At 45.8% G+C, this 22003-nt stretch overlaps 1 protein-coding gene across 1 annotated transcript in view; it reads right to left on the bottom strand.

Moving 5' to 3' along the window:
* COP1 (COP1 E3 ubiquitin ligase) overlaps positions 1-21387 on the bottom strand; it is a 236435-nt gene extending 215048 nt beyond the window's left edge. The window contains exon 1 of the mRNA XM_065554554.1: positions 21359-21387. Within this exon, the coding sequence (XP_065410626.1) occupies positions 21359-21372 (14 nt within the window). The 5' untranslated portion in view covers positions 21373-21387. The remainder of the gene's footprint in view (positions 1-21358) is intronic.
* Positions 21388-22003: the final 616 nt, after the last annotated feature.

The following is a 22003-nucleotide window of genomic DNA, read 5'->3' as shown; positions in this document are numbered from 1 at the left end:
CCTGATGGAGTGGTGGCCAGGCTGATGGAGAGGAGCTGGGTCAAAGTTGAGTGAGGACATTGTAACCTGGCATAACGCATCACAACCCCACTCAAATTTGTGGCAACTATGAAAATTATAGTGTATGTTAACACAGTTTCCTCAACAGTCACAACCCACTATTTTCTTACAGCCTCATCCACGTGATGATAGGACAAATGACTACCCTACAACACCTGGAGTCTGTACCCATCTTGCTGTGCGACGTTGAGCAAATGACTTAGAGCCTGATTTTCAGAGATGCTGAGCACTCATTGATTGATTTCAGCTGGAGTAATGGATGCTCAAATCAGGTCATTAACCAATCCATGCTCAGCTTCCCCATTAGTAAAATGGGTGATGCCCTTCACTGCCTCTCGGGGTTGTGAGGACTTAGTAGTTGACATTTGTAAAGCACTTTGCAATTTATCAGTGAAAAGTGCTGTGGAAAGAGAAAGCGCTGTTATTTACTTATTTTTACTATAGAAGAAACAGCTTCTGTTTTTATAATCATCCCTGAAATCTATTAAATTTCTGCCTAGTCCAATATACTTTAATTAGGATAAAAGCACACAAAAAAGGGATCCTCCCATCCTGGCTGTTTGAATGGGGACTCCACTCATCCTTTCTTAAAGCTCTGCAATGGAAACAGTTTCTGTAATCTGTTCCTCCTCCCTTATCACTGCCCTGCCTCCCTCCCTCCCCCTCTTCCCTCTCTCCTCTGCTGCTATGTCCATCCGGGTCTCTCTCCCTCCATGCTTTCCCATAGTTTTTGCCCCACTTCTCCATCTCTGTCCCCTTATTCCTTGCCCTCTTTAGTCTCCTTGTATTCTACAATCCCATCAATCGCCATTGTTTTCTTTCCTGCAACCCACATTCCCAGATATCTTCCCTCAGTATTCCTCTTGCCCCACTTCCACATTCTCATGTTTACCCTCCCACCAGTACCACCACCACCCAGATCTTGTTCAGCTCAACACACCTGTGGAAATCTAGCACAGGGTGTCTCAGATTGGACACCCAAAATTGAAGCACACCAAATTAGTGAAAATGTGACCTGGAGGCAGCTCTAGCTTGTGAAGAGAAACTGACCAGGGTTATTCAGTTTCACTGTACATCTAGTGCTTTACATATGGAGCTGGCTGCAAGGAGAAACTGACTAGAATTAGTCTGTTTCACTTTGTTTCTATTTTGCAGCCATCTTCATGTGAAAATAAATTGATACTAAGAAAAAACACCATTTTCCTTCTGTAAGCGCTGTACTTTGGGAGTCCAACAAAAACGGGGGGAAGGGGGGGACACCAAATGAGAGTAAAGTAGGAAAAGCACAAAATAAAAGCAAAAGAAGAGCAAATGAGGAAAGAAATTCAGAAGACAACACAGCCATGGTAAAAAGGTGTTTTTATGTGAAGGGGGGGAAGAGAAAATAAAAAGAAAGATATACTCTAACAGTACCATTTACTTTTCACATCTACTTCTGCTCCTCCAAAACTGAAGATCAAGATGCAGAACCAAAATTTACAGGCTGAGAGCAACTAATGGAATGTCTATAACCTACCTTGCTCCCAAAGTTCCTATGAATAACTTTTAGATATTTGTGCTGATCCCCAAAAAAGTGCAGAGATTAAAAACAGTGAAATAAACCAATCAAAGCCAATGCATGTGTGGAAGTCCACCCATTACTGTACATGATAACTAGCCTTTGCAGCATAGGCATATAAACACCATGGTTGTAAGGATTGAACCCAGCACTGTCACATCAAAAAAAACAAGTCTCTGCCACTTGAGTTTAGGATTTTCTCTATCTATGCAGTGTACTTTTAGCCATGTTTGTCCCAGGATATGAGACAAGATAGATGAGGTAATAACTTTTATTGGACCAACTTCTGTTGGTGAGAGAGACAAACTTTCAAGCCACAAAAAGCCCAGACCTGAAGAAGAGCTCTGTGCAGCTGGAAAGCTTGTCTCTATCACCGACAGAAGTTGGTCCAATAAAAGACATTACGTCACCCACCTTGTCTCTCTAATCTTCTCTACCCAGGAGATAGGAATGAATTGTACGGTCACTGTGACCAGCCTCCAGAGGGCGCTATGATCAAACTCATTAGGCCAGTGTACTGCACATGCATTTATGGTAATTGTATACACAAATCAGACAAATTACCCTCCAAGCTCCACATTGGCATGTGTAATCATTTGCATTGTATGTGTTGAGGGTACACCTTTGCAGGAACACACACATGAATTTCTACCTCTTGCAAATTTGTCCTTTAGAGTCTCTTGTCTGCCACACTCACAATATTCTTTATTCCAGTCCCCACAGTATTGTAGTGTCAGGACTACTTGTGTAGTTATTGTCCTGTTCAGAAGATGATGTATTAAGAATACATTCCAAAACAAAAAGAGATACTCTCCATCATAGTCAAATATTACTGGACATCAATATTAGAAGGAAGGAAGTGAGAGTGTATTTGCAGCTGAATGAACCTTAATAGAAATATATGTTTCTGCTCTTTTGCACACATCAATCCTCCTTACTATAAATTGTGTTTGTGACTTTTATGACTGTCTCCATTTACCTACACCGTTTTCCACCAGAGCTGTAATGATCACGCCTAGCCCAACCATGAAGCAACTGGGAACAACATGCATCTCATCAGTCCTTCCCCACAAGGGAGATTGGCACTTTTTCTAAATAAAAGGATGTGTCGGCTAGTTATTTGAGATTGAGGACTGGCAGTCAAGTGTCTTAGGCTCCGTTCATGACTGCCACTGACTCACTCTGTAAACTTGAACAAGGCACTTAACCTCATAGTTCCTCTAGTTCCCTACCTGTAAAATAATAATAGGCACTGCATAATGGTGGGTATAATAGTACCTAGTAAGGGCTATAATAACACTTACCTCAGGCTTAACGAATGAACATTAGGAAAGCTCTTGCGTATCTTTCTATGAAAAGTGTTATAGAAGTGCAAAGCATTATTATTATTTATTTGTATTACAAACATGTAACATCTTCCATCAGAGGACCTAAGAGAACTTTGAGAGTCCTAATCAAGTATTATTTATAATTATCCAGGTGATATTAGAGATGATATTTTACAGATTGGGAAACTGAGGCATGGATAGATTAATAGCCTGATTTTAAAGTCAGCGGGTGCTCAGAGTGCTCAATGCTTCGGAAAATAAGGCCCAAATCACAAAGGAAGTCAGTGGCAGAGCCCAACTAGGACTTCTGGCTCTCAGGTGTATGTTCAACCACTAAATATGCCCCTTCCTGAATTTACAAAAGGGAATTGGGAGAAACTTGACTGAGTCCTTCTGAGCTTTACATTCTACAAGAAATTAGACTCAAAGATCAAAGACTCTGAGACTTCCAAGAACTTTATCCAGCCATTTAACACATAGGTTGCTCAGGATGTAAGAAAAGGAGTCAGAGCAGAAGTGAAAGAGAAAGATAAACACAGCAGAAGTTCTAGGAACTTTTATTTGTTATTCTTTGTTTGGTGGATTTTAGTCTAGGTGCAAGTGAGGCTTAGAATGTGGAGTATATGGTGATGTCTATTACAGTGAAGATCGTACAAGAGTTTCCATCTAAAGGGTCTTTTCCAGTTCTTTATAACTAAGTCCAACTTCTACCTTTTGGGCTGAAATTTTGGAAAGTCTGAGCAAAAATGGTTCAGAATGACAAGAGTGAGGAAAATAGAGAGAGAGAGAGTTTCTCTCTCTCTATATATATATATAGAGAGAGAGAGAGAGAGTGTGTATACATATATATATATACACACACACTGCTACCTCGATATAACGTGGCCCGATATAACACGAATTCGGATATAATACGGTAAAGCAGTGCTCCGGGCCGGGGGGGGGGGGGGCGGGCTGCACACAGCGCCGGCTTTAGCAAGAGCGGGGCCCGATTCCTGGGGGCGGGGCTTGCTGCAAGCCCCGCCCCCAGGAATCGAGCCGCGCTCCGGCTGGGGTTGCCGGGCTTGGGTCTGACCCTGAGCCGCGCCGCGGGGGCCGCGCCGGGGGGGGGGGGGGGGGGGAGACCCGAGCCGTGCCGCGCCAGGGAGGTGTGGGGGGGAGACCCGAGCCACGCCGGGTCTCCCCCCCACTACTATATATAGTAGTGATCTTTTTTTAATAGCTCTGGTTCCTGAATGGTAGGTAGTAGAAAGTTGAGGTGTTGAAGAGATGTGGTCCCTTGATCACAGATATGCCTTTCAGTGATCTGGTGACATTTTGTTTTGATTTGACCGAGTTATGAGATTTTTAAATACAGTACTTTATGCACATGCACTGATTTTGATGGGGATAACGGTGGCTTTGTTTTTACTAATTATCTCACAATGTTCCATTGGCACTGCAGATCTGTGCCTATATCAGAGGGCTGAAAGAGATCTGTGCATATATGTGTGAAAGAAAGATGAGTGGAGGTTAAATTATAATGTGTGGGTATGTGTGGCTTGAGGCAGAACTACAAAAGAGCCTTGTCTCATTTATGATCTATTAATGTATGAATACCCAATGAATTGGTGCCCAATACTCTGGAGCCCTGTTTACAGGGGAAAATATACATGATCGTGTAATTAAAAATGATATCATAATGATGCATGAGGAGAGAGTTAAGTTTGCACGAGCAACCTTTTGAGTGCTTTGCTTTGCACTCTTACTGTCCTTTCAGAAGTGTAATCGGGTGATTCACTCCTTAAGGGCCGGACGGATGGGTCTAGCCAACCCCGATTACTAAAGAAGCACACCTAGGTTGGATCAGGTGCTTCCTTATAAAGAGCAGGAGGAAGCTACTGAGTATGGCTGACAGGAGAAGGAAGCTGTGGCCACAGGTGCAACTGGTGGCTTTGAGTAGAGCAGACTGGTACTGAGGAAGCTGTATGTAGTGGACAAATCAGGGCTGGGTATGAACTTTTGTATTATCAGTATTGCCAACTTCAAGAGATCAAAAATCATTAGATCAGCCCAAAATATCATGACAATTTAAGAAAAGATGGTATTGTGGGAGGTTTTTTTTGTCAGGCTCTTGACTTTTGAACTCCCCCTGCTCATCCCCAGGGTGTGTGCATGTGACAATTAGTGTTGTCCCCTCTTCCACATGTACTGGATAAGGTGATTTTGGCCCCTGCTGCAGGAGCTCTCACCCCCACATCTTCCCGTCTCCTGCCCAGCAATTAATCCTGTCCCCTAGCCCCACATCAGTTCTGTCCCCACCCAAACCCCTCTATTCTGCCCCCCTCAGTTCAGTCCCTTCTCTATGTCACACATTGATAAAATCACATGACTTGAAGTGTTGCCAACTCTCATGGTTTTATTGTGGGTCCTGCAATATTTGGTGTTTTTCTTAAAGTTCCAGCTGCTGGAGTCAGGTGACTACACAAGAAACTCAGCTTTCAGATTTTAAAACTAGTACGTTTCTAGCCTTTACAATTGTGTAGAAAAGCGTAAAAGTGTGACTTCTAACACCTCAAAAACCAGAAGGTAAATACACTCCTCTCCCATTTCTCTTAAGGCCACTGGGACCTGAAAATTTTGACCTTCCACAGAAGACAATTTCCAATAGGAATATCAGGGTGACTTATGGATTTGTTTGCTCCCCACTTTAGCCCCTCCCCACTCAGTTCTGCAAGAAACAGGGAGAGAACAGAACAGTGTACTGTTTTGCCAAAGCCAAGACATGAGACGTCACTGAAAGATTGGATAGCATTCTGAAGCTGATGGCACGGCTCTAGTGATAATGGTTCATCTCGGCACTATTGACACTGTGTCATGGGCTATCTCACAGATAACTTCAGGGATCTCAGAAGTGTGCTGAAGAAGTAGAATGTCCAAGTGATCTTCTCCAAAATCCTTTCTGTCCCATAACTGAAGAAAGACAGAAAACAGAAGATTCTGGAAGTGAACCGTTGGTTAAATAAGTGATGTAGTGTGGAAAGTTTTGGGTTTGTGGAATATTGGTCCACCTTCTATGAGGAGAGGGGGATATATAGTTTGGGTGCTTCCACCTCAGTAGATGGGGAACCAATCTCCTTGGGGACAGGCTGGCTAGAGTAGTCAGGAAGTCATTAAACTAATAACAAAAGGGGACGGTAAAAAGAGAGATTACATGAGCATTTATTTAGCATAAAATTGAAATGTTGAGAACAAAATTAAAGAATCAAAGGATCTGAAGAGAAAAAAATTCTTTAATTGCCCATTCATCAGTGCTAGGAGCCTGGATAGCAAACAAGAGGAACTGCTCATTTATTAGCATATATTCGATCAGTTTGGTATTCCTGAAACCTGGTGAGATGATTTGCATGGCTGGAATGTTAAAATCAATGGTTATAATAACCTATTTAGGAAGGATTAATTGGGCAAAAAGGGAGGGCAGGTGGCAGTCTATGTAAAAAATGACATCAGTTCCTGAGCCACTGACTACTCAGAAGAAAATTATCTTGAATGCTTATCGCAGCGTCTACACTGACATGTTGTCGATCTAACTTTGCCACAAAAAGCTCAACGCCTCTTGTCGAGGTGGTTTTATTTTGTTGGCAAAGCAGGAGAGTTTTGCCAGTGGGAGGAGCTTTGTAGTGTGTACACCTCCACTGTTTTGTCAACGAAACCTGACTTTTGTCAACAAAACTTCGTAGTATAGACAAGGCCTATGGCTCAATGTCTTAACAGATAAACTTCAAGTTTTCAAATCTGTAAGTTGAAGTCTTTAAATTGTGATTTGAGGACTTCAGTAATGCAGCCAAAGTTTATGGGTCTATTTGAGGAATTGGTGGGTGAAGTTCTGAGGCCTGTGATGTGCAGGAGGTCAGACTAGATGATCATGATGTCCCTTCTGATCTTACAGTCTATGAATCTATAGAACACAAGATGGAGTATTAGTTGATGTCTACTACAGACCACCAAATCACCCTAGGGAACAGGCTGATCAGCTCCTGACCTATAATGTGTATGGGAAAAATGGAGGACTTCAGTTTGAGTGACAAATCTGGAAGTTTCACACTGCCAGTACTAATACATCCTTGGAATTTCTAAATATTATAAGTGACCAGTTCCTAACTCAAAACAGTGTTGCATCAAACATAGGGGAATTCTATATTAGACCTTGCTTTGAAAGATAAAAAGGAATGGATCACAGAACTAAAAATTAATGATAGCTTAGGTACAAGTGATCATGACTTGATCATATTTATTATGTGAAATTAGAATAAAGTCCAGACCAATTACGTATTAACTTGGTGCTTCCAAAGGACCAGTTTCACAAAGCTGAAAACAATCATGACACAAATCAGCTGAGGAAGAATTTAATCAGAAAAATGTGACTGATAATTGGTTATTGTTTAAGAACATTTTATTAGATACCCCAAATGCCACAGTTATGTATTTTTGTGGGCCCGGGACTGTATTTAATTCCCTGTGGGAAGGTGACCAGAGCCCTCCAGGAATTAAGAAAAACAGGGGGTGGTTAAGCAAATTCACTCAGGCTGTACACCTCCAGAGAGGTACCACCCCCTGGAGAACTCACATATACTGGCTCAAACTGGATTCTCCAGGGACCAACAGACAAAGAAAAGACGTTTGAATAAACCGCCCAAGTTTAAACTGACTCAGGGCCTTCATTCTTATCCAGCAAATGGACAGGACCTTTTCTCCAAAGGGTTAGAAGGATAGCAGCCTCCTGAAATAGAGGTGCAGTTGCCCGCTGCATAAGGATAAGGACCCCCCCCACACACACACACACACACACAAACTGTCTAATCGCTGTCTAAGGGCCTGATCGCGTGAGCCCTTAGACAGCGAAATTCAGCCCTTATGAGCCCTTAGACAGCCCTCATTCAGGAAATAGAGGTGTAGCGGTCCTTATCCTGGATCACAGAGCCACGCAGCAGGGGATCTGTAACCGTCCTCCACCGCCACAAAGTCAGATAGCCCTCACACACAGAGTCCCGAAAAGGAGGGGTGGCAGGCTCCGTTGAAACAACCAGTCCACCACTGTGGACCGCTCTAGGAGCAGGAGCCTGTCATTCCTCGAGTTTAGAAGCGTTCTTTCCATCACTACGCCCGCTCCCCACCACAGTCTGCGTCCCAGTTTCAACACTTTACCGCGAAATCCGTAATAAAGAAAACGGTGTTCATTAACAAAGTTCCATTTATTTTATTTTTAAACGTGTGTTGGAAGGGGAGGGACGGGGTGAATGGGGTATGTAGCTGGAGAGGATAGTCAATAGTAAGTGGGTAAAGAAACGGGGGCAGGTTCGACCTTGTCCTGAGTGCATATGTGATAGGTGCTGTGCATGGTCTTCTTCACAGAGAAAGACTATGTTCATTGTTCACAAAAATTTATCTTTGTGAGGAATTCACTCCCTTTTTCCCATCCCACAGCTGTGACTGTCTCCCGATCTACCCCGGCATCCCCCTCCCAGAGGCTAGCGCAGATTAGGTGGAGAAAGAAAAGGACACGGGATGATATGTTCTTAGAACTTATGGGCTGCTCCCGAACTGAGGCAGCCCAGCAGACCCAGTGGAGGGAGAACATGTTGCAATACCAGCGATCACACAGCAAACGGGAGGAGAGGTGGCGGCAGGAAGACCAGCAGGCGACTCAAACACTGCTTGGACTAATGAGGGAGCAAACGGACATGCTCCGGCGCCTTGTGGATGTTCTGCAGGACCGGAGGCAGGAGGACAGAGTCCCGCTGCAGTCTCTCTCTAACCACACTCCCCCGCCACAAAGTCCCATACCCCCCCCTCACCCAAAGTCCCAAGAAGGAGGGGCGGCAGGGGCCGTGAAAACTGTCACTCCACCCCTGCAGACTGCTCAAGTACCAGAAGGCTCTCATTCCCAAAGTTTTGATAAGTCCTTTCCTTCACTCCAAAAGCACCTCACCCAAGCCCCCGTCCCACTGTCATCCCCTAACTGTGTAGTTGCTAATAAAAAATACATTTCTGTTAATTACTGTTTCCGTCATGTTCTTTTAGAGGAGAGTGTGTTTGAAGGGGGGGAAGGGGGTTGGTAATTGGAGAGGACAGTCACCTTTACCAGGGTACAGACACGTGGGCAGGTTCAGCAGAAGGTCACACACACATTGCAGTCACTAGGCACCCTGGTCAGTCTGGGAGGTGGTTTTCATGTTCTGTGTGTGCGTGGGGGGGGGAAGGGGGCTATGTGACTTTGTGGCGGGGGAGGGCGGTTAGAGATCTTATGCAGCGGTCCTTAGCCTGGATCACAGAACCACGCAGCAGGGGATCTGTAACCGTCCTCCCCCGCCACAAAGTCACATAGCCCCCACACACAGAGTCCCGAAAAGTAATAAAGAAAATGGTGTTCATTAACAAAGTTCCATTTATTTTATTTTTAAACGTGTGTTGGAAGGGGGTGAACGGGGCATGTAACTGGAGAGGATAGTCAACATTAACTGGGTAAAGAAACGGGGGCAGGTTCAGCTTCTCTTTAAACAAATGTAATAGTCACAGGTTACCCTGCTCACTGAGGAACCTAGCTTTCAAAGCCTCCCGGATGCACAGCGCGTCCCACTGTGCTCTTCTAATCGTATGGCTGTCTGGTTGGGCGTAATCAGCAGCCAGGCTATTTGCCTCAACCTCCCACCCTGCCATAAACGTCTCCCCCTTGCTCTCACAGAGATTGCGGAGCACACAGCAAGCTGCAATAACAATGGGGATATTGGTTTCGCTGAGATCAGAGTGAGTCAGTAAGCTTCTCCATCTCCCCTTGAGACGTCCAAAAGCACACTCCACCACCATTCTGCACTTGCTCAGCCGGTAGTTGAGCAGTTCTTTTTCAGTGTCCAGGGTGCCTGTATAGGGCTTCATGAGCCAGGGCATTAGCGGGTAGGCTGGGTCCCCGAGGATCACTATAGGCATCTCCACATCCCCAACAGTTATTTTGTGGTCCGGGAAGTAAATACCTTCCTGCAGCCGTCTAAACAGACCAGAGTTCCTGAAAACACAAGCATCATGAACTTTGCCCAGCCATCCGACGTTGACGTTTGTAAAACATGGTCCACCAGTGCTTGCAGCACCATTGAAAAGTAGCCCTTTCGGTTAATGTACTGGCTGGCCTGGTGGTCCGGTCCCAGGATAGGGATGTGAGTTCCATCTATAGCCCCACCGCAGTTTGGGAATCCCATCACGGCAAAGCCATCTATGATGACCTGCACGTTTCCAAGGGTCACTACCTTTGACAGCAGTAGCTCAACGATTGCGTTGGCTACTTGCATCACAGCAACCCCCACGGTAGATTTGCTGATGCCAAAGTGGTTCGTGACTGACCGGTAGCTGTCTGGCGTTGCAAGCTTCCAGAGGGCTATGGCCACTCACTTCTGGACAGTCAGGGCTGCTCGCATCCGGGTGTCCTTGTGCTTCAGGGCAGGGGACAGCAACTCACAAAGTTCCAGGAAAGTTCCCTTACGCATCCGAAAGTTTCGCAGCCACTGTGATTCATCCCAGACCTGCAGCACTATGCGGTCCCACCAGTCCATGCTTGTTTCCCGGGCCCAGAATCGTCGTTCCATAGCATCAACATGACCCATTGCCACCATGATGTTCACGGCGCGTGGTCCCATGCTTTGTGAGAGGTCTGTGCCCCTCTCAGACTTAATGTCCTCACCGTGCTGCCGTAGCCTCCTCACCCGATTTCTCAGCATCTGCCTCTGGAAAGGTGGATGATAAGGTGCGAGGTGTTGACAACGGCCATAACTGTAGCGATGGTCGCAGCAGGCTCCATGCTCGCAGTGCTGTGGCGTCCACGCTGTCACTGACTAGAAAAGTGCGCGAACTGATTTCCCGCCGGTGCTTTCAGGGAGGGAGGGCGGGAGTGACGATTGGATGACGACAGTTATCCAAAACCACCCTCGACACCTTTTTTGCCCCAGCAGGCATTGGGGGCTCGACCCAGAATTCCAATGGGCAGCGGGGACTGCGGGATAGCTGCCCACAGTGCACCGCTTCCAATGTCGACGCTTGCCCCGTTAGTGTGGACTCACAAAGTCGAATTACTGTCCTTAGTGTGGATACACACGTTCGACTTTGTAATATCAGTTCCACAAATTCGATTTAAGTAAAATTGAACTACTCTCGTAGCATAGACATACCCTAGGTTAACTAGTTCTAGAATCTGCTCCTGTATTTTTCGCTTCCTGACTTAAATTGCATAATAAGTAGAGCTGGGTGGGGAAACGATTTTTTCTGTCCCATTAAAATTTTCAAGATTTCAAAAAGAAATTTCTCCTCCCAACTAGGGGTGAAAAATCAAAATCTTGAAAATTTTGCAAACCAAAAATAAAGAGAAAATTTCAGTTCAGGTCAGTTGAAACATTTTTATTTGATAATTTCAAAAGATTTCATTTTTATTTTGACCATTTTAAGGTTTGTCTATTTTTTTTAAACCAAATTAGCTTAAATTTTGAAACAAAAAGTCATTTTGAACCAGAAAACTGGACTTTCTTTTAAAAAAATGTCAAAACTCAACATTTTAACAATGTTGAAACATTTTTCAAACAAATGCTTGAGTAAAAAAAAAACCCGACCTTTTTTGCCAAAAAGTTTTAGTTTTTATGAATTGCCATTTGCTGACACACACACCCCAAAAAATGTTTAGTCAAAATATTCCCAACCAGCTCTACTCCATTGTGTTTGGGGGCAATGCTGCATACTACAACCGAGATGTCTCCCATTAAGTGATTGGTGAAATTATTTCTCTGTGGTTTATCTAGTTGGTAAAGTTTGCAGAGCTCTTTGGGATCTGTAGATGAAAGGTGCTCTGTGTTACTTTGTCAGTTGTTGTGTGCTTACTTTTTACATGTTTGCCCATCTTTCTGTTTATTCTCCCACAATGTGTCCTATCACCACCTCCCTCTACTGGATGGAATGTCAGCCTTGCTGAAGTACACTGGTGCAACCCTTCTGCACAAGATACCAATCTGACATCTCTGAAGTGTCTCAGAGACAGAGATCATAACACACTCTAGTGGTTGCAGCCTACAGAAGGCCATAAGCCTTTAATCTACTGCACAAGCATGAATGTTTCGCCAAGTTATTCTTACTATTATGTCATCTTTCTTTCGGTTATTAAGGGTTATTATATTTTCTTTTGCTGCACTGTGACAATGGAAGGATACACACCACGTAAATCAGTCCTACATGCTATCCCTCTCAGCATACCAAATAAGGTCAGCTACTGGAAGTATTCTGTGTACATCTGGGATCTGGGCATCACGTAAGGCTGCAGGCAAAACAGGCTTTTGCTTTGAGTAATGTTTTCCCCATTGGATGCCCCTCATTTTCCCTGTTAGAGTTAAAGGATTCTTCCCCGAGTCCATTGGTTCCCATCATTCACCCACAAATCTCTGTATTGCAGCTTCTGCGCTGGACTGGACTTCTGCTGGAACTCACCCATGCGGCTCCTTCTCAGCTAGGAAGGCTGAGCCATGCCTAGCACCTCCTGGAGCAGAGTACATTACTTCATGTCCATCTCCACAATACAAAGGGGTGTCCTAAAGAATCGCCACCACCGAGTGACATCTCATATGATAGTCTGAGGAGGCTCTTATTGCATCTGCAGGAATCTTATGAAACTGTCATACTAGCAACAGGGCCCTCCTATGGAAAAACTGGGGCAACCCCACAGTAGAGCAATGAAGAGAACTGGGTTTGGAGAGGGCTACTGAGTCTTAGTGCCAACTTTAACCACCAGAGGGCAAACTTAGCCCAAGAGAAAAGACAATACCACACACACCCGTGCAGGAGTTCTGCCAACCTGCAGCTTCTCAGATCCTGTGTCAGAGGCTGGAATCTTGACTGCTTGGATGCATTCTGAGAATGGCGATGGAGAGCAATGCCCCCCCAACCTCCATCTCAAACAGAGAGCCCAAGAGAGCTTCACAAAGAAATGGGATTGGGATTCTCTCTGGCGGCGTGCAGCATCCCACCTCTGGATGCTGCAAAACCAGCATCGCCAAGGATGACTTTTAGCCCCATATTTCTGACAAACAAATATTTTGCCTTTGGAATGCAGACGGCAAGGGTTTTCCAACAAGGATACCCCTAGACTCGCTCTTCCTCTCCAGATTACTCAATTCAGACTGTGCCTAGGTCAGACCAGTTCAACAACACAGCACAGATCATAGCCTCCTAAATCAGAGTTTTGTATGCTTATCCCTTTCAGGACCTTCTTTTTACAGTCCAAATACTTGTGTCCCTCCCTCCTCCCCTGCCCCACACATCCCCTCATTATAGGATTTTATAATTTTTAATAACACATGTTGTGAAGTTAAAATTAATAACATTCATTTGTCATCTTAGGATCTTGAAGCTCTTTAAAACATAAATAAAATTTGCTTCACAAGATCCATGAGCTAGGTGTTGTTATCCCGATTTTATATGTGGGGAAACTGAGGCACAGAGCAGTTTGGTGACTGCAAGGCAGTAGCAGAGCCAGGAATTCAACCCAGAAGTGTTGTGCTCTGGTCACTAGATGATGTCCATCTCTCTGAAATGTAAAGCACTAGGGGATGAGAGGAAAGGCAAAGGGTATAAAACATAGGTAAAGTCAGGCCTGGTCTACACTACGGGTTTAGGTCAACTTTAGCAGCGTTAAATCGAATTAAGCCTGGACACGTTCACACGACGAAGCCCTTTCTTTCGACTTAAAGGGCCCTTTAAACCGGTTTCTTTACACCACCTTCGACGAGGGGATTAGCGATAAAATCGGCCTTTGCGGGTCAGAATTGGGGTAGTGTGGACGGAATTCGACGTTATTGGCCTCCGGGAGCTATCCCACAGTGCTTCATTGTGACCGCTCTGGACAGCGCTCTCAACTCAGATGCACTGACCAGGTAGACAGGAAAAGACCCGCGAACGTTTGAATTTCATTTCCTGTTTGCTCAGCGTGGAGAGCACAGGTGACCACGCAGAGCTCATCAGCACAGGTAACCGTGATGGAGTCCCAGGATCACAAAAGAGCTCCAGCATGGACCGAACGGGAGGTACGGGATCTGCTTGCCATATGGGGAGATGAAGCAGTGATAGCTGAACTCCGTAGCAGTAAAAGAAATGGCAAAGTATTAGAAAAGGTCTCCAAGGCCATGAAGGACCGAGGCCATAACAGAGACACACAGCAGTGCCGTGTGAAAATTAAGGAGCTACGGCAAGCCTACCACAAAGCCAGAGAAGCAAACGGAAGGTCCGGGGCAGAGCCGCAAACTTGCCGCTTCTACGCGGAGCTGCATGCCATTCTAGGGGGTGCAGCCACCACTACCCCAACCGTGTGCTATGACTCCGTCAATGGAGAAACACACAGGGAAGAGGGTTCGGGGAACGAGGAAGATGAGGATGGAGGTAATGTAGGTAGCTCACAGCAGCAAGGAAGCGGAGAAACCAGTTTCCCCAACAGCCAGGATATGTTTGTCCCCCTGGACCTGGAACCAGTAACCCCCAAACTCACCCAAGACCCTGAGGGCACACAGGAGACCTCTGGTGAGTGTACCTTTGTAAATATTACACATGGTTTAAAAGCAAGCGTGTTTAATGATTAATTTGCCCTGGCAATCGCGGCCAGTACAGCTACTGGAAAAGTCTGTTAACGTGTATGGGGATGGTGCGGAAATCCTCCAGGGACATCTCCAGAAAGCTCTCCTTCATGTACTCCCAAAGCCTTTGCAAAAGGTTTCTGGGGAGGGCTGCCTTATCCCGTCCGCCATGGTAGGACACTTTACCACGCCAGGCCAGTGGCACGTAGTCTGGAATCATTGCATAACAAAGCATGGCAGCGTATGGTCCCGGTGTTTGCTGGCATGCAGACAACATCCATTCCTTATCTTTCTTTGTTATCCTCAGGAGAGTGATATCATTCACGGTCACCTGGTTGAAATGGGGTGATTTTATTAAGGGGACATTCAGAGGTGCCCGTTCCTGCTCTTCTGAACAGAAATGTTCCCCGCTGTTAACCACGCGGTGGGGGGAGGGGTGAAGTGATCATCCCAGAGAATCGGGTGTGTGTGTGGGGGGGTGGTTTACTTGGGTTTGTGCTGCATGTTAACCCGGAAACCACAGCCCCTCCTTTTACATTGAAAACCCATTTTAAATGGCCAACCCAATTCATCCTTGATATGGGAAATGTGCTGCTGTTTGAAACCATTCCCACATGTTAAGAAGGTTAAAAAAGCCAAAAGACTGTGGATTACCATGGCTGACTGCAAGCCAAAATCTGTTGCCTGGCACTGCGTGAGTGATCTCTGATACCAAATCGGCAGGCAGAGGAAAAATGCGACCTTGTAATGAAAGAGTGTACCCATTGTTCTCTAAAATGTGTCTTTTTTTAACCACCTCTCCCTTCTCTTCCACCAGCTGCAAATGTTTCTCCTTCGCAGAGGCTAGTGAACATTAGAAAGAGAAAACGGAGGACGCGGGACGATATGTTCACGGAGCTCCAGATGTCTTCCCACGCTGATAGAGCACAGCAGAATGCGTGGAGGCAGTCAATGTCAGACATGAGAAAAGCACAATATGAACGAGAGGAGAGGTGGCGGGCTGAATGGTGGGATGAAAAGAGAGAGTGGCATGCTGAAGATGATAGGTGGCGTCAGCTTGCAGACAGAAGGCAAGAGTCAATGCTCCATCTGCTGGAGCATCAAACTGATATACTCCAGCGTATGGTTGAGCTGCAGGAAAGGCAGCAGGAGCAGAGACCGCCGCTACAGCCCCTGTGTAACCAACAGCCCTCCTCCCCAAGTTCCATAGCCTCCTCACCCAGACGCCCAAGAACACGGTGGGGGGGGGGCCCTCCGGCCACCTAGTCACTCCACCCCAGATGATTGCCCAAGCATCAGAAGGCTGGCCTTCAATAAGAGTTAAAGTTTTAAAATGCAGTGTGTCCTTTTCCTTCCCTCCTCCCCCACCCATCCTGTGCTACCTTGGCAATTATCCCCCTAGTTGTGTGATGAATTAATAAAGAATGCATGAATGAGAAGTAACAATGACTTTATTGCCTTTGCAAGCGGTGCTCGAATTGGGGAGGGGAGGGTGGGGTGGTTTCTTTACAGGGAAGTAGAGTGAACCGGGTGGTGGGGGGGCGGAGGGTTCATCAAGGAGAAACAAACAGAAGTTTCACACAGTAGCCTGGCCAGTCACAAAACTCGTTTTCAAAGCTTCTCTGATGCGCACCGCGCCCTGCTGTGCTCCTCTAACCGGCCTGGTGTCTGGCTGTGCGTAATCAGCGGCCAGGCGAGTCGCCTCAACCTCCCACCCCGCCATAAATGTCTCCCCCTTACTCTCACAGATATTGTGGAGCACATAGCAAGCAGCAATAACAATGGGGATATTCTTTTCGCTGAGGTCTGAGCGAGTCAGTAAGCTGCGCCAGCGCGCTTTTAAACGTCCAAATGCACATTCCACCACCATTCGGCACTTGCTCAGCCTATAGTTGAACAGGTCCTGACTCCTGTCCAGGCTGCCTGTGTACGGCTTTATGAGCCATGGCATTAAGGGGTAGGCTGGGTCCCCAAGGATCACGATAGGCATTTCAACATCCCCAACGGTTACTTTCTGGTCCAGGAAGAAAGTCCCTTCCTCCAGCTTTTGAAACAGACCAGAGTGCCTGAAGACGCGAGCATCATGTACCTTTCCCGGCCATCCCACGTTGATGTTGGTGAAACGTCCCTTGTGATCCACCAGGGCTTGCAGCAGCATTGAAAAGTACCCCTTGCAGTTTATGTACTCGGTGGCTTGGTGCTCCGGTGCCAAGATAGGGATATGGGTTCCATCTATGGCCCCACCACAGTTTGGGAATCCCATTTCAGCAAAACCATCCACTATTGCCTGCACGTTGCCCAGAGTCACTACCCTTGATATCACCAGGTCTTTCATTGCCCTGGCAACTTGGATCACAGCAGCCCCCACAGTAGATTTGCCCACTCCAAGTTGATTCCCGACTGACCGGTAGCTGTCTGGCGTTGCAAGCTTCCACAGGGCTATCGCCACTCGCTTCTCAACTGTGAGGGCTGCTCTCATCCTGGTATTCTGGCGCTTCAGGGCAGGGGAAAGCAAGTCACAAAGTTCCATGAAAGTGCCCTTATGCATGCAAAAGTTTCGCAGCCACTGGGAATCGTCCCACACCTGCAGCACGATGAGGTCCCACCAGTCTGTGCTTGTTTCCCGGGCCCAGAATCGGCGTTCCACGCCATGAACCTGCCCCAGTAATACCATGATTTCCACATTGCTGGGGCCTGTGCCTTGTGAGAGGTCTATGTGCATGTCCATTTCCTCATCACTCTCTTCGCCGCGCTGCAATCGCCTCCTCGGCTGGTCTGGGTTTCGCCTTGGCATGTCCTGGCTCTGCGTATACTCCAGGACAATGCGCGTGGTGTTCATAGTGCACATAATTGCTGCGGTGATCTGAGCGGGCTCCATGATCCCAGTGCTATGGCGCCTGGTCTGAAAAAAGGCGCGAAACTAGTATCTGACGGACCAGGAGAAGGAGGGAGGGCGGGAGGAAGGGAGGGCCGAGTGACGACATGGCGTACAGGTACAGAGAATTAAAATCAAGAAAGGTGGCTGTGCATCAGGGAGAAACACAAACAACTGTCACACAGAATGGTCCCCCCAAAGATTAAACTGAAAACCCTGGGTTTAGCAGGCCGTTGATTTCACTGAGGGAGGGGAAGCAAATGAATACAGAACAAATCTATTTTTTACATCTTAAGCTGGCAGCCGACGGTGCAGCATGACTGATAGCCTCTGCAGTATGATGACGATGGATACCAGTCGTAATATACCATCTTCTTCCAAAAGGCAAGGGGCTGCTGCTGTGTAGCAATGCAGTCCCACGTCTGCCAGCCCCACGTCTGCCAGCACCCAGACCGCCCTCGGCCTCTTCTGGGTGCTTAGCAGACAATACTGGGCAATTGGCAGAAAATAGCATACTACGACTGATAGCCATCATCATCGACACAGTAGCATGTCTGCCCAGGTGCCCATGATTGACAGCCACTGCAGTATGACGACGACTGATACCAGTCATAATATACCATCTTCTACCAAAGGGCAAGGGGCTGGTGCAATGCAGCCCTACGGCTGCCAGCCCCAGGGCTATTAGTCATGCTATACCGTCTACCGCCAAAAGGCGGTTAGCAGCTGCTGCTGTGTAGCAATGCAGTCCCACGTCTGCCGGCACCCAGGTGACATATGGGGATGGTGAGCTGAGCGGGCTCCATGCTTGCCGTGGTATGTTGTCTGCACAGGTAACCCAGGTAAAAAGGCGCGAATCTATTGTCTGCCGTTGCTCTGACGGAGGGGGAGGGGCCTGACGACATGTACCCAGAACCTCCCGCGACACTGTTTTGCATCATCCGGGCATTGGGATCTCAACCCAGAATTCCAATGGGTGGCGGAGACTGCGGGAACTGTGGGATAGCTACCCATAGTGCAATGCTCCGGAAGTCAACGCTAGCCTCGGTACTGTGGACGCGGTCTGCCGACTAGAGCACTTAGAGCATTTTATGTGGGGACACACAAAATCGGCTGTATACAACCGATTTCTATAAAACCGGCTTCTATTAATTCGACCTAATTTCGTAGTGTAGACATACCCTCAGTGATTCATGAAGGTTGGAATATCAACTCCTGTAAACTGCGGGGGGGGAGGGGGAGGGGAGGGCAGGGACTGGCTTTATTAATCTCCTTCTTACTGGTGATGGGTGAAACCTCAAAAAGTTCAAGACTCATTTGAGAAAAGCTCTTCAAATCCTATGGCCACACAAACTTCATCCAAACTACTTGGAGGGCCAGACCCTCAGCTGGTATACTTCAGTGGAGCTGTGCTGATTTTCACTAGCTGAGAATCTGACCTTGAGTTTGCAAATTTGGGCGGGAAACTTTATAAGAGAGATTGGGGTGGGGATTCCTGTTCCTTCCTGTTTCTGCTGCACAGATGCAATCTCTCTCAGGCCATGCTGGTTCTTTAGATTAAAAACCAGGAAGTACAACTGTGAATGAAAAAGGAAATAGAAAAACATGTCACCTTTTAATCTCAAAAGTGTTTTAACTTCACCCTGCAGCATGGGTGAAAATTTGGGCTAGTCCCTACTATTCCAACCCTGAGCTCTGCCCATAGACCTCAGTCCTGATGTGCTGCACCAGCTGCTGTTCCAGTCCTGGGCCCCCATACAGTTGACTGGTGCTGACCTACATAACCCTTCTAATTCCAGACCTGAGCCCCTCTCCCCAGCTTTGCCAATGAGTCTCAGTCCTAATCCACAGCCCCCCATGTTAATCCAGAACCTTATTTTTAAAAAATAGTGTTTTTCAGTGTGGATCACTGAGCGGGGGATTGCACCTTAGTCTTTACCTGTAATACTCCATTTTTCCAGTCTTGGATCTCCACCAAGCACAGATGGCCATCTGTGCCAACCATGCTCACCTCCCAAGAGGGAAGGACAATCGTCAAGTAGGCGCTGCGTTAAACTCATTTGATTTTGCACCTACTCTTAAGTTGCCATAGTGCCCATTACTGGTGCATTAGCCACTCAGCCGAGAGGGTATCTTCACTTAGGAACTATGAAGTAGTAACTATAGTTATTTTCAGGGGATGGATGATAAATTTGGTTATTAAGTGCCATTTTCCTGCGTATGCATTATACATTCAAAAGGTACCTGGCTGCCATCTTTTCTGTCTATTTTGAATGTGGAATTAAGCCACATTTTATTCTCCAAATGGCAGATAATTGAATAAAGTGTGCATTTTGAATGAACTTAAAAAACCCAAGTAGCATATGCTACCCACTGGAAGTCAGTCCATTTGCTGTGTACTAATTTTGCCTGCAGTTATTTCTTAAGTTGTAATATCAACCTCAGGCTTTTTTCAGGGGGGGAGGGGGGAAGATGTTAATGAAATGTAAGTTTTGCCCAAATTTTTATATATCTTTCAAAAACTTAAAAAGATATTCACACTTTTATTCCCTGTTAAAAGTGAAATTTGGAATGCACCCTTCACTAAGGTCTCGCAACCACTTGTCTGTCATAAGTAGCATTTTCCTTGGTGATTTGATGGAAAAAAAATGTATTTGCTATTTATTTATTTATTGCAGTGAATATTTATTTTGTCAGGCTTCACACCTTGTACAGATACCTACAAAACACAGATGGCTGAAGCCTGACAAAATAAATATTAACTGCAAAAAAGAAAAATATTTCACATTTTAAAATAAAATTTGCCTGAGTGGAGTTGGCTTGTTTGTATACACTTTCCATAAACATTCTAGCAAATGCATTCACAGGCAAGAGTGTTAATGGAAACAGCCAATTTTTAGTGAATTTTCAGTTTGGAAACAAGGGTCTTTGCAGCAAAAACTTGATTCCATGAGTTCCTCCCATGCAATCAGCAAACAGAAACATACCAGGTGCTTTGTGTCCAATCAGAACTAACTAACACAGCTCAAGTTTTGAATTTCAAATAGCAGCTAATTGTTTACACTCAATCTACAGACCGAGAACTATTAATAGAAAGGATTCAATGAATAATTTAGAATAACGGCTTCATTGGAGAAAATTGTAAACCAGTCACAGACAATTTACAAAGAGAAAAAAAAGAGAGGCAACATTCATCAAATAAACTGGTCAGCAAAAATGATTTACTCAGTTCTCCTCTACATACACCTGGTATTTCACACACATGCACAAACACCGACAACAGGCCAAACTTTTCAAGCGTAGGTTCCTAAGGTCAGGCTCCTAAATCAAAGTGACCTGACTTTCATAGGTGCTGAGAACCCACAGCTCTTATTGAATTCACTGGGATCTGTGGACATTCAGCACTTCTGAAAAGCAGGCTGTGACTTTCTGGATGCCTAAATATGGATTTTGGAGCCTGTTTTAGGCTCTCCTATTTGAAATGTTGGCCACAGAGTTATGGACCTAGAAGAAATCTGTATTTCAAGATGCACAGAGAGATTGGCAATAACATCTGATGCCTCAAAATAAATGAGAAAAAATTAAATTCAGAACTTTATGTCAGACTCATGGAATATAGAGATGGAAAAGACTGGCTCAATTACTCTCTGTGAGGGATCTTTCCCTATTGTCTATGTGTATGCTGTGAAGCAACTAGCACACTTTTAGGAGCTATAAAATCAATAATAATCAATATTTACTGATGGTTTGTGCAGTCCAGTCTTCAATTGCCCTGAAGCAATTGGGCTCCCACAGCTTCCCTGGGGAAAAGATTATTCCACTGGTCAATACATCTTTACTGGTTTTGAACATTGTATGCCTTTAGTCTCTCTCACACACACACATATATATATATATATATATAAAATACCTGGATATATCCATGAGGAAAGGGGTTGGGACTCCAAAAATGTGGATTCAATTCCTGGCTCTGACACAGGTTTCCTGTCACGGAATTGGCCCTTTTGGGGAGTCAGATGCCCAGTCAACCTGTGACAGACTCCACTGAAAGAAATGAGTCAACCCAGGTTCACCTGGGGATAGTTAACTGCCTAAGTAGCTGGAAGGCAGTTAATTAAGCCAGAAGCACCTGGGTGTAATATAAGGCTTAGGAGCGCTCCCTCAAAAAAAAAAAAAAAAAAAAAAAAAAAAAAAAAAAAAGACTTCTGAGGAGAAAGGAAGGTTCCTGCATTAGGCAAATTTTTTCTAAGCAGGGAGACCTGGGAGAGACCCTAGCCAAGCATGGGGAAGACCACAGAGCTCTCGAGGCAGTGGAGAAACCTGAGGCCTTACAGTAGAGGTAGCTGCTGCTGGAACCTAGATCCTTTTGTTTTGGGACTTTTACGACTAGTTTTTATTATGGCTCAGAGGTAAGAGCCTTTAAACTCTTGTGCCAATGCTCCTTTCAGAAGGCTTATACCAGTGGTTCCCAAACATGTTCCGCCACTTGTGCAGGGAAAGCCCCTGGCAGACCGGGCCAGTTTGTTTACCTGCCGCGTCCACAGGTTTGGCCAAT

This window comes from Chrysemys picta, chromosome 8 (genome assembly GCF_011386835.1).
Source record: "Chrysemys picta bellii isolate R12L10 chromosome 8, ASM1138683v2, whole genome shotgun sequence".
Lineage (NCBI taxonomy): Eukaryota > Metazoa > Chordata > Testudines > Emydidae > Chrysemys > Chrysemys picta.
The sequence above is the reverse complement of the archived record's forward strand: the minus strand, read 5'-3'. Positions and strand labels throughout refer to the sequence as shown.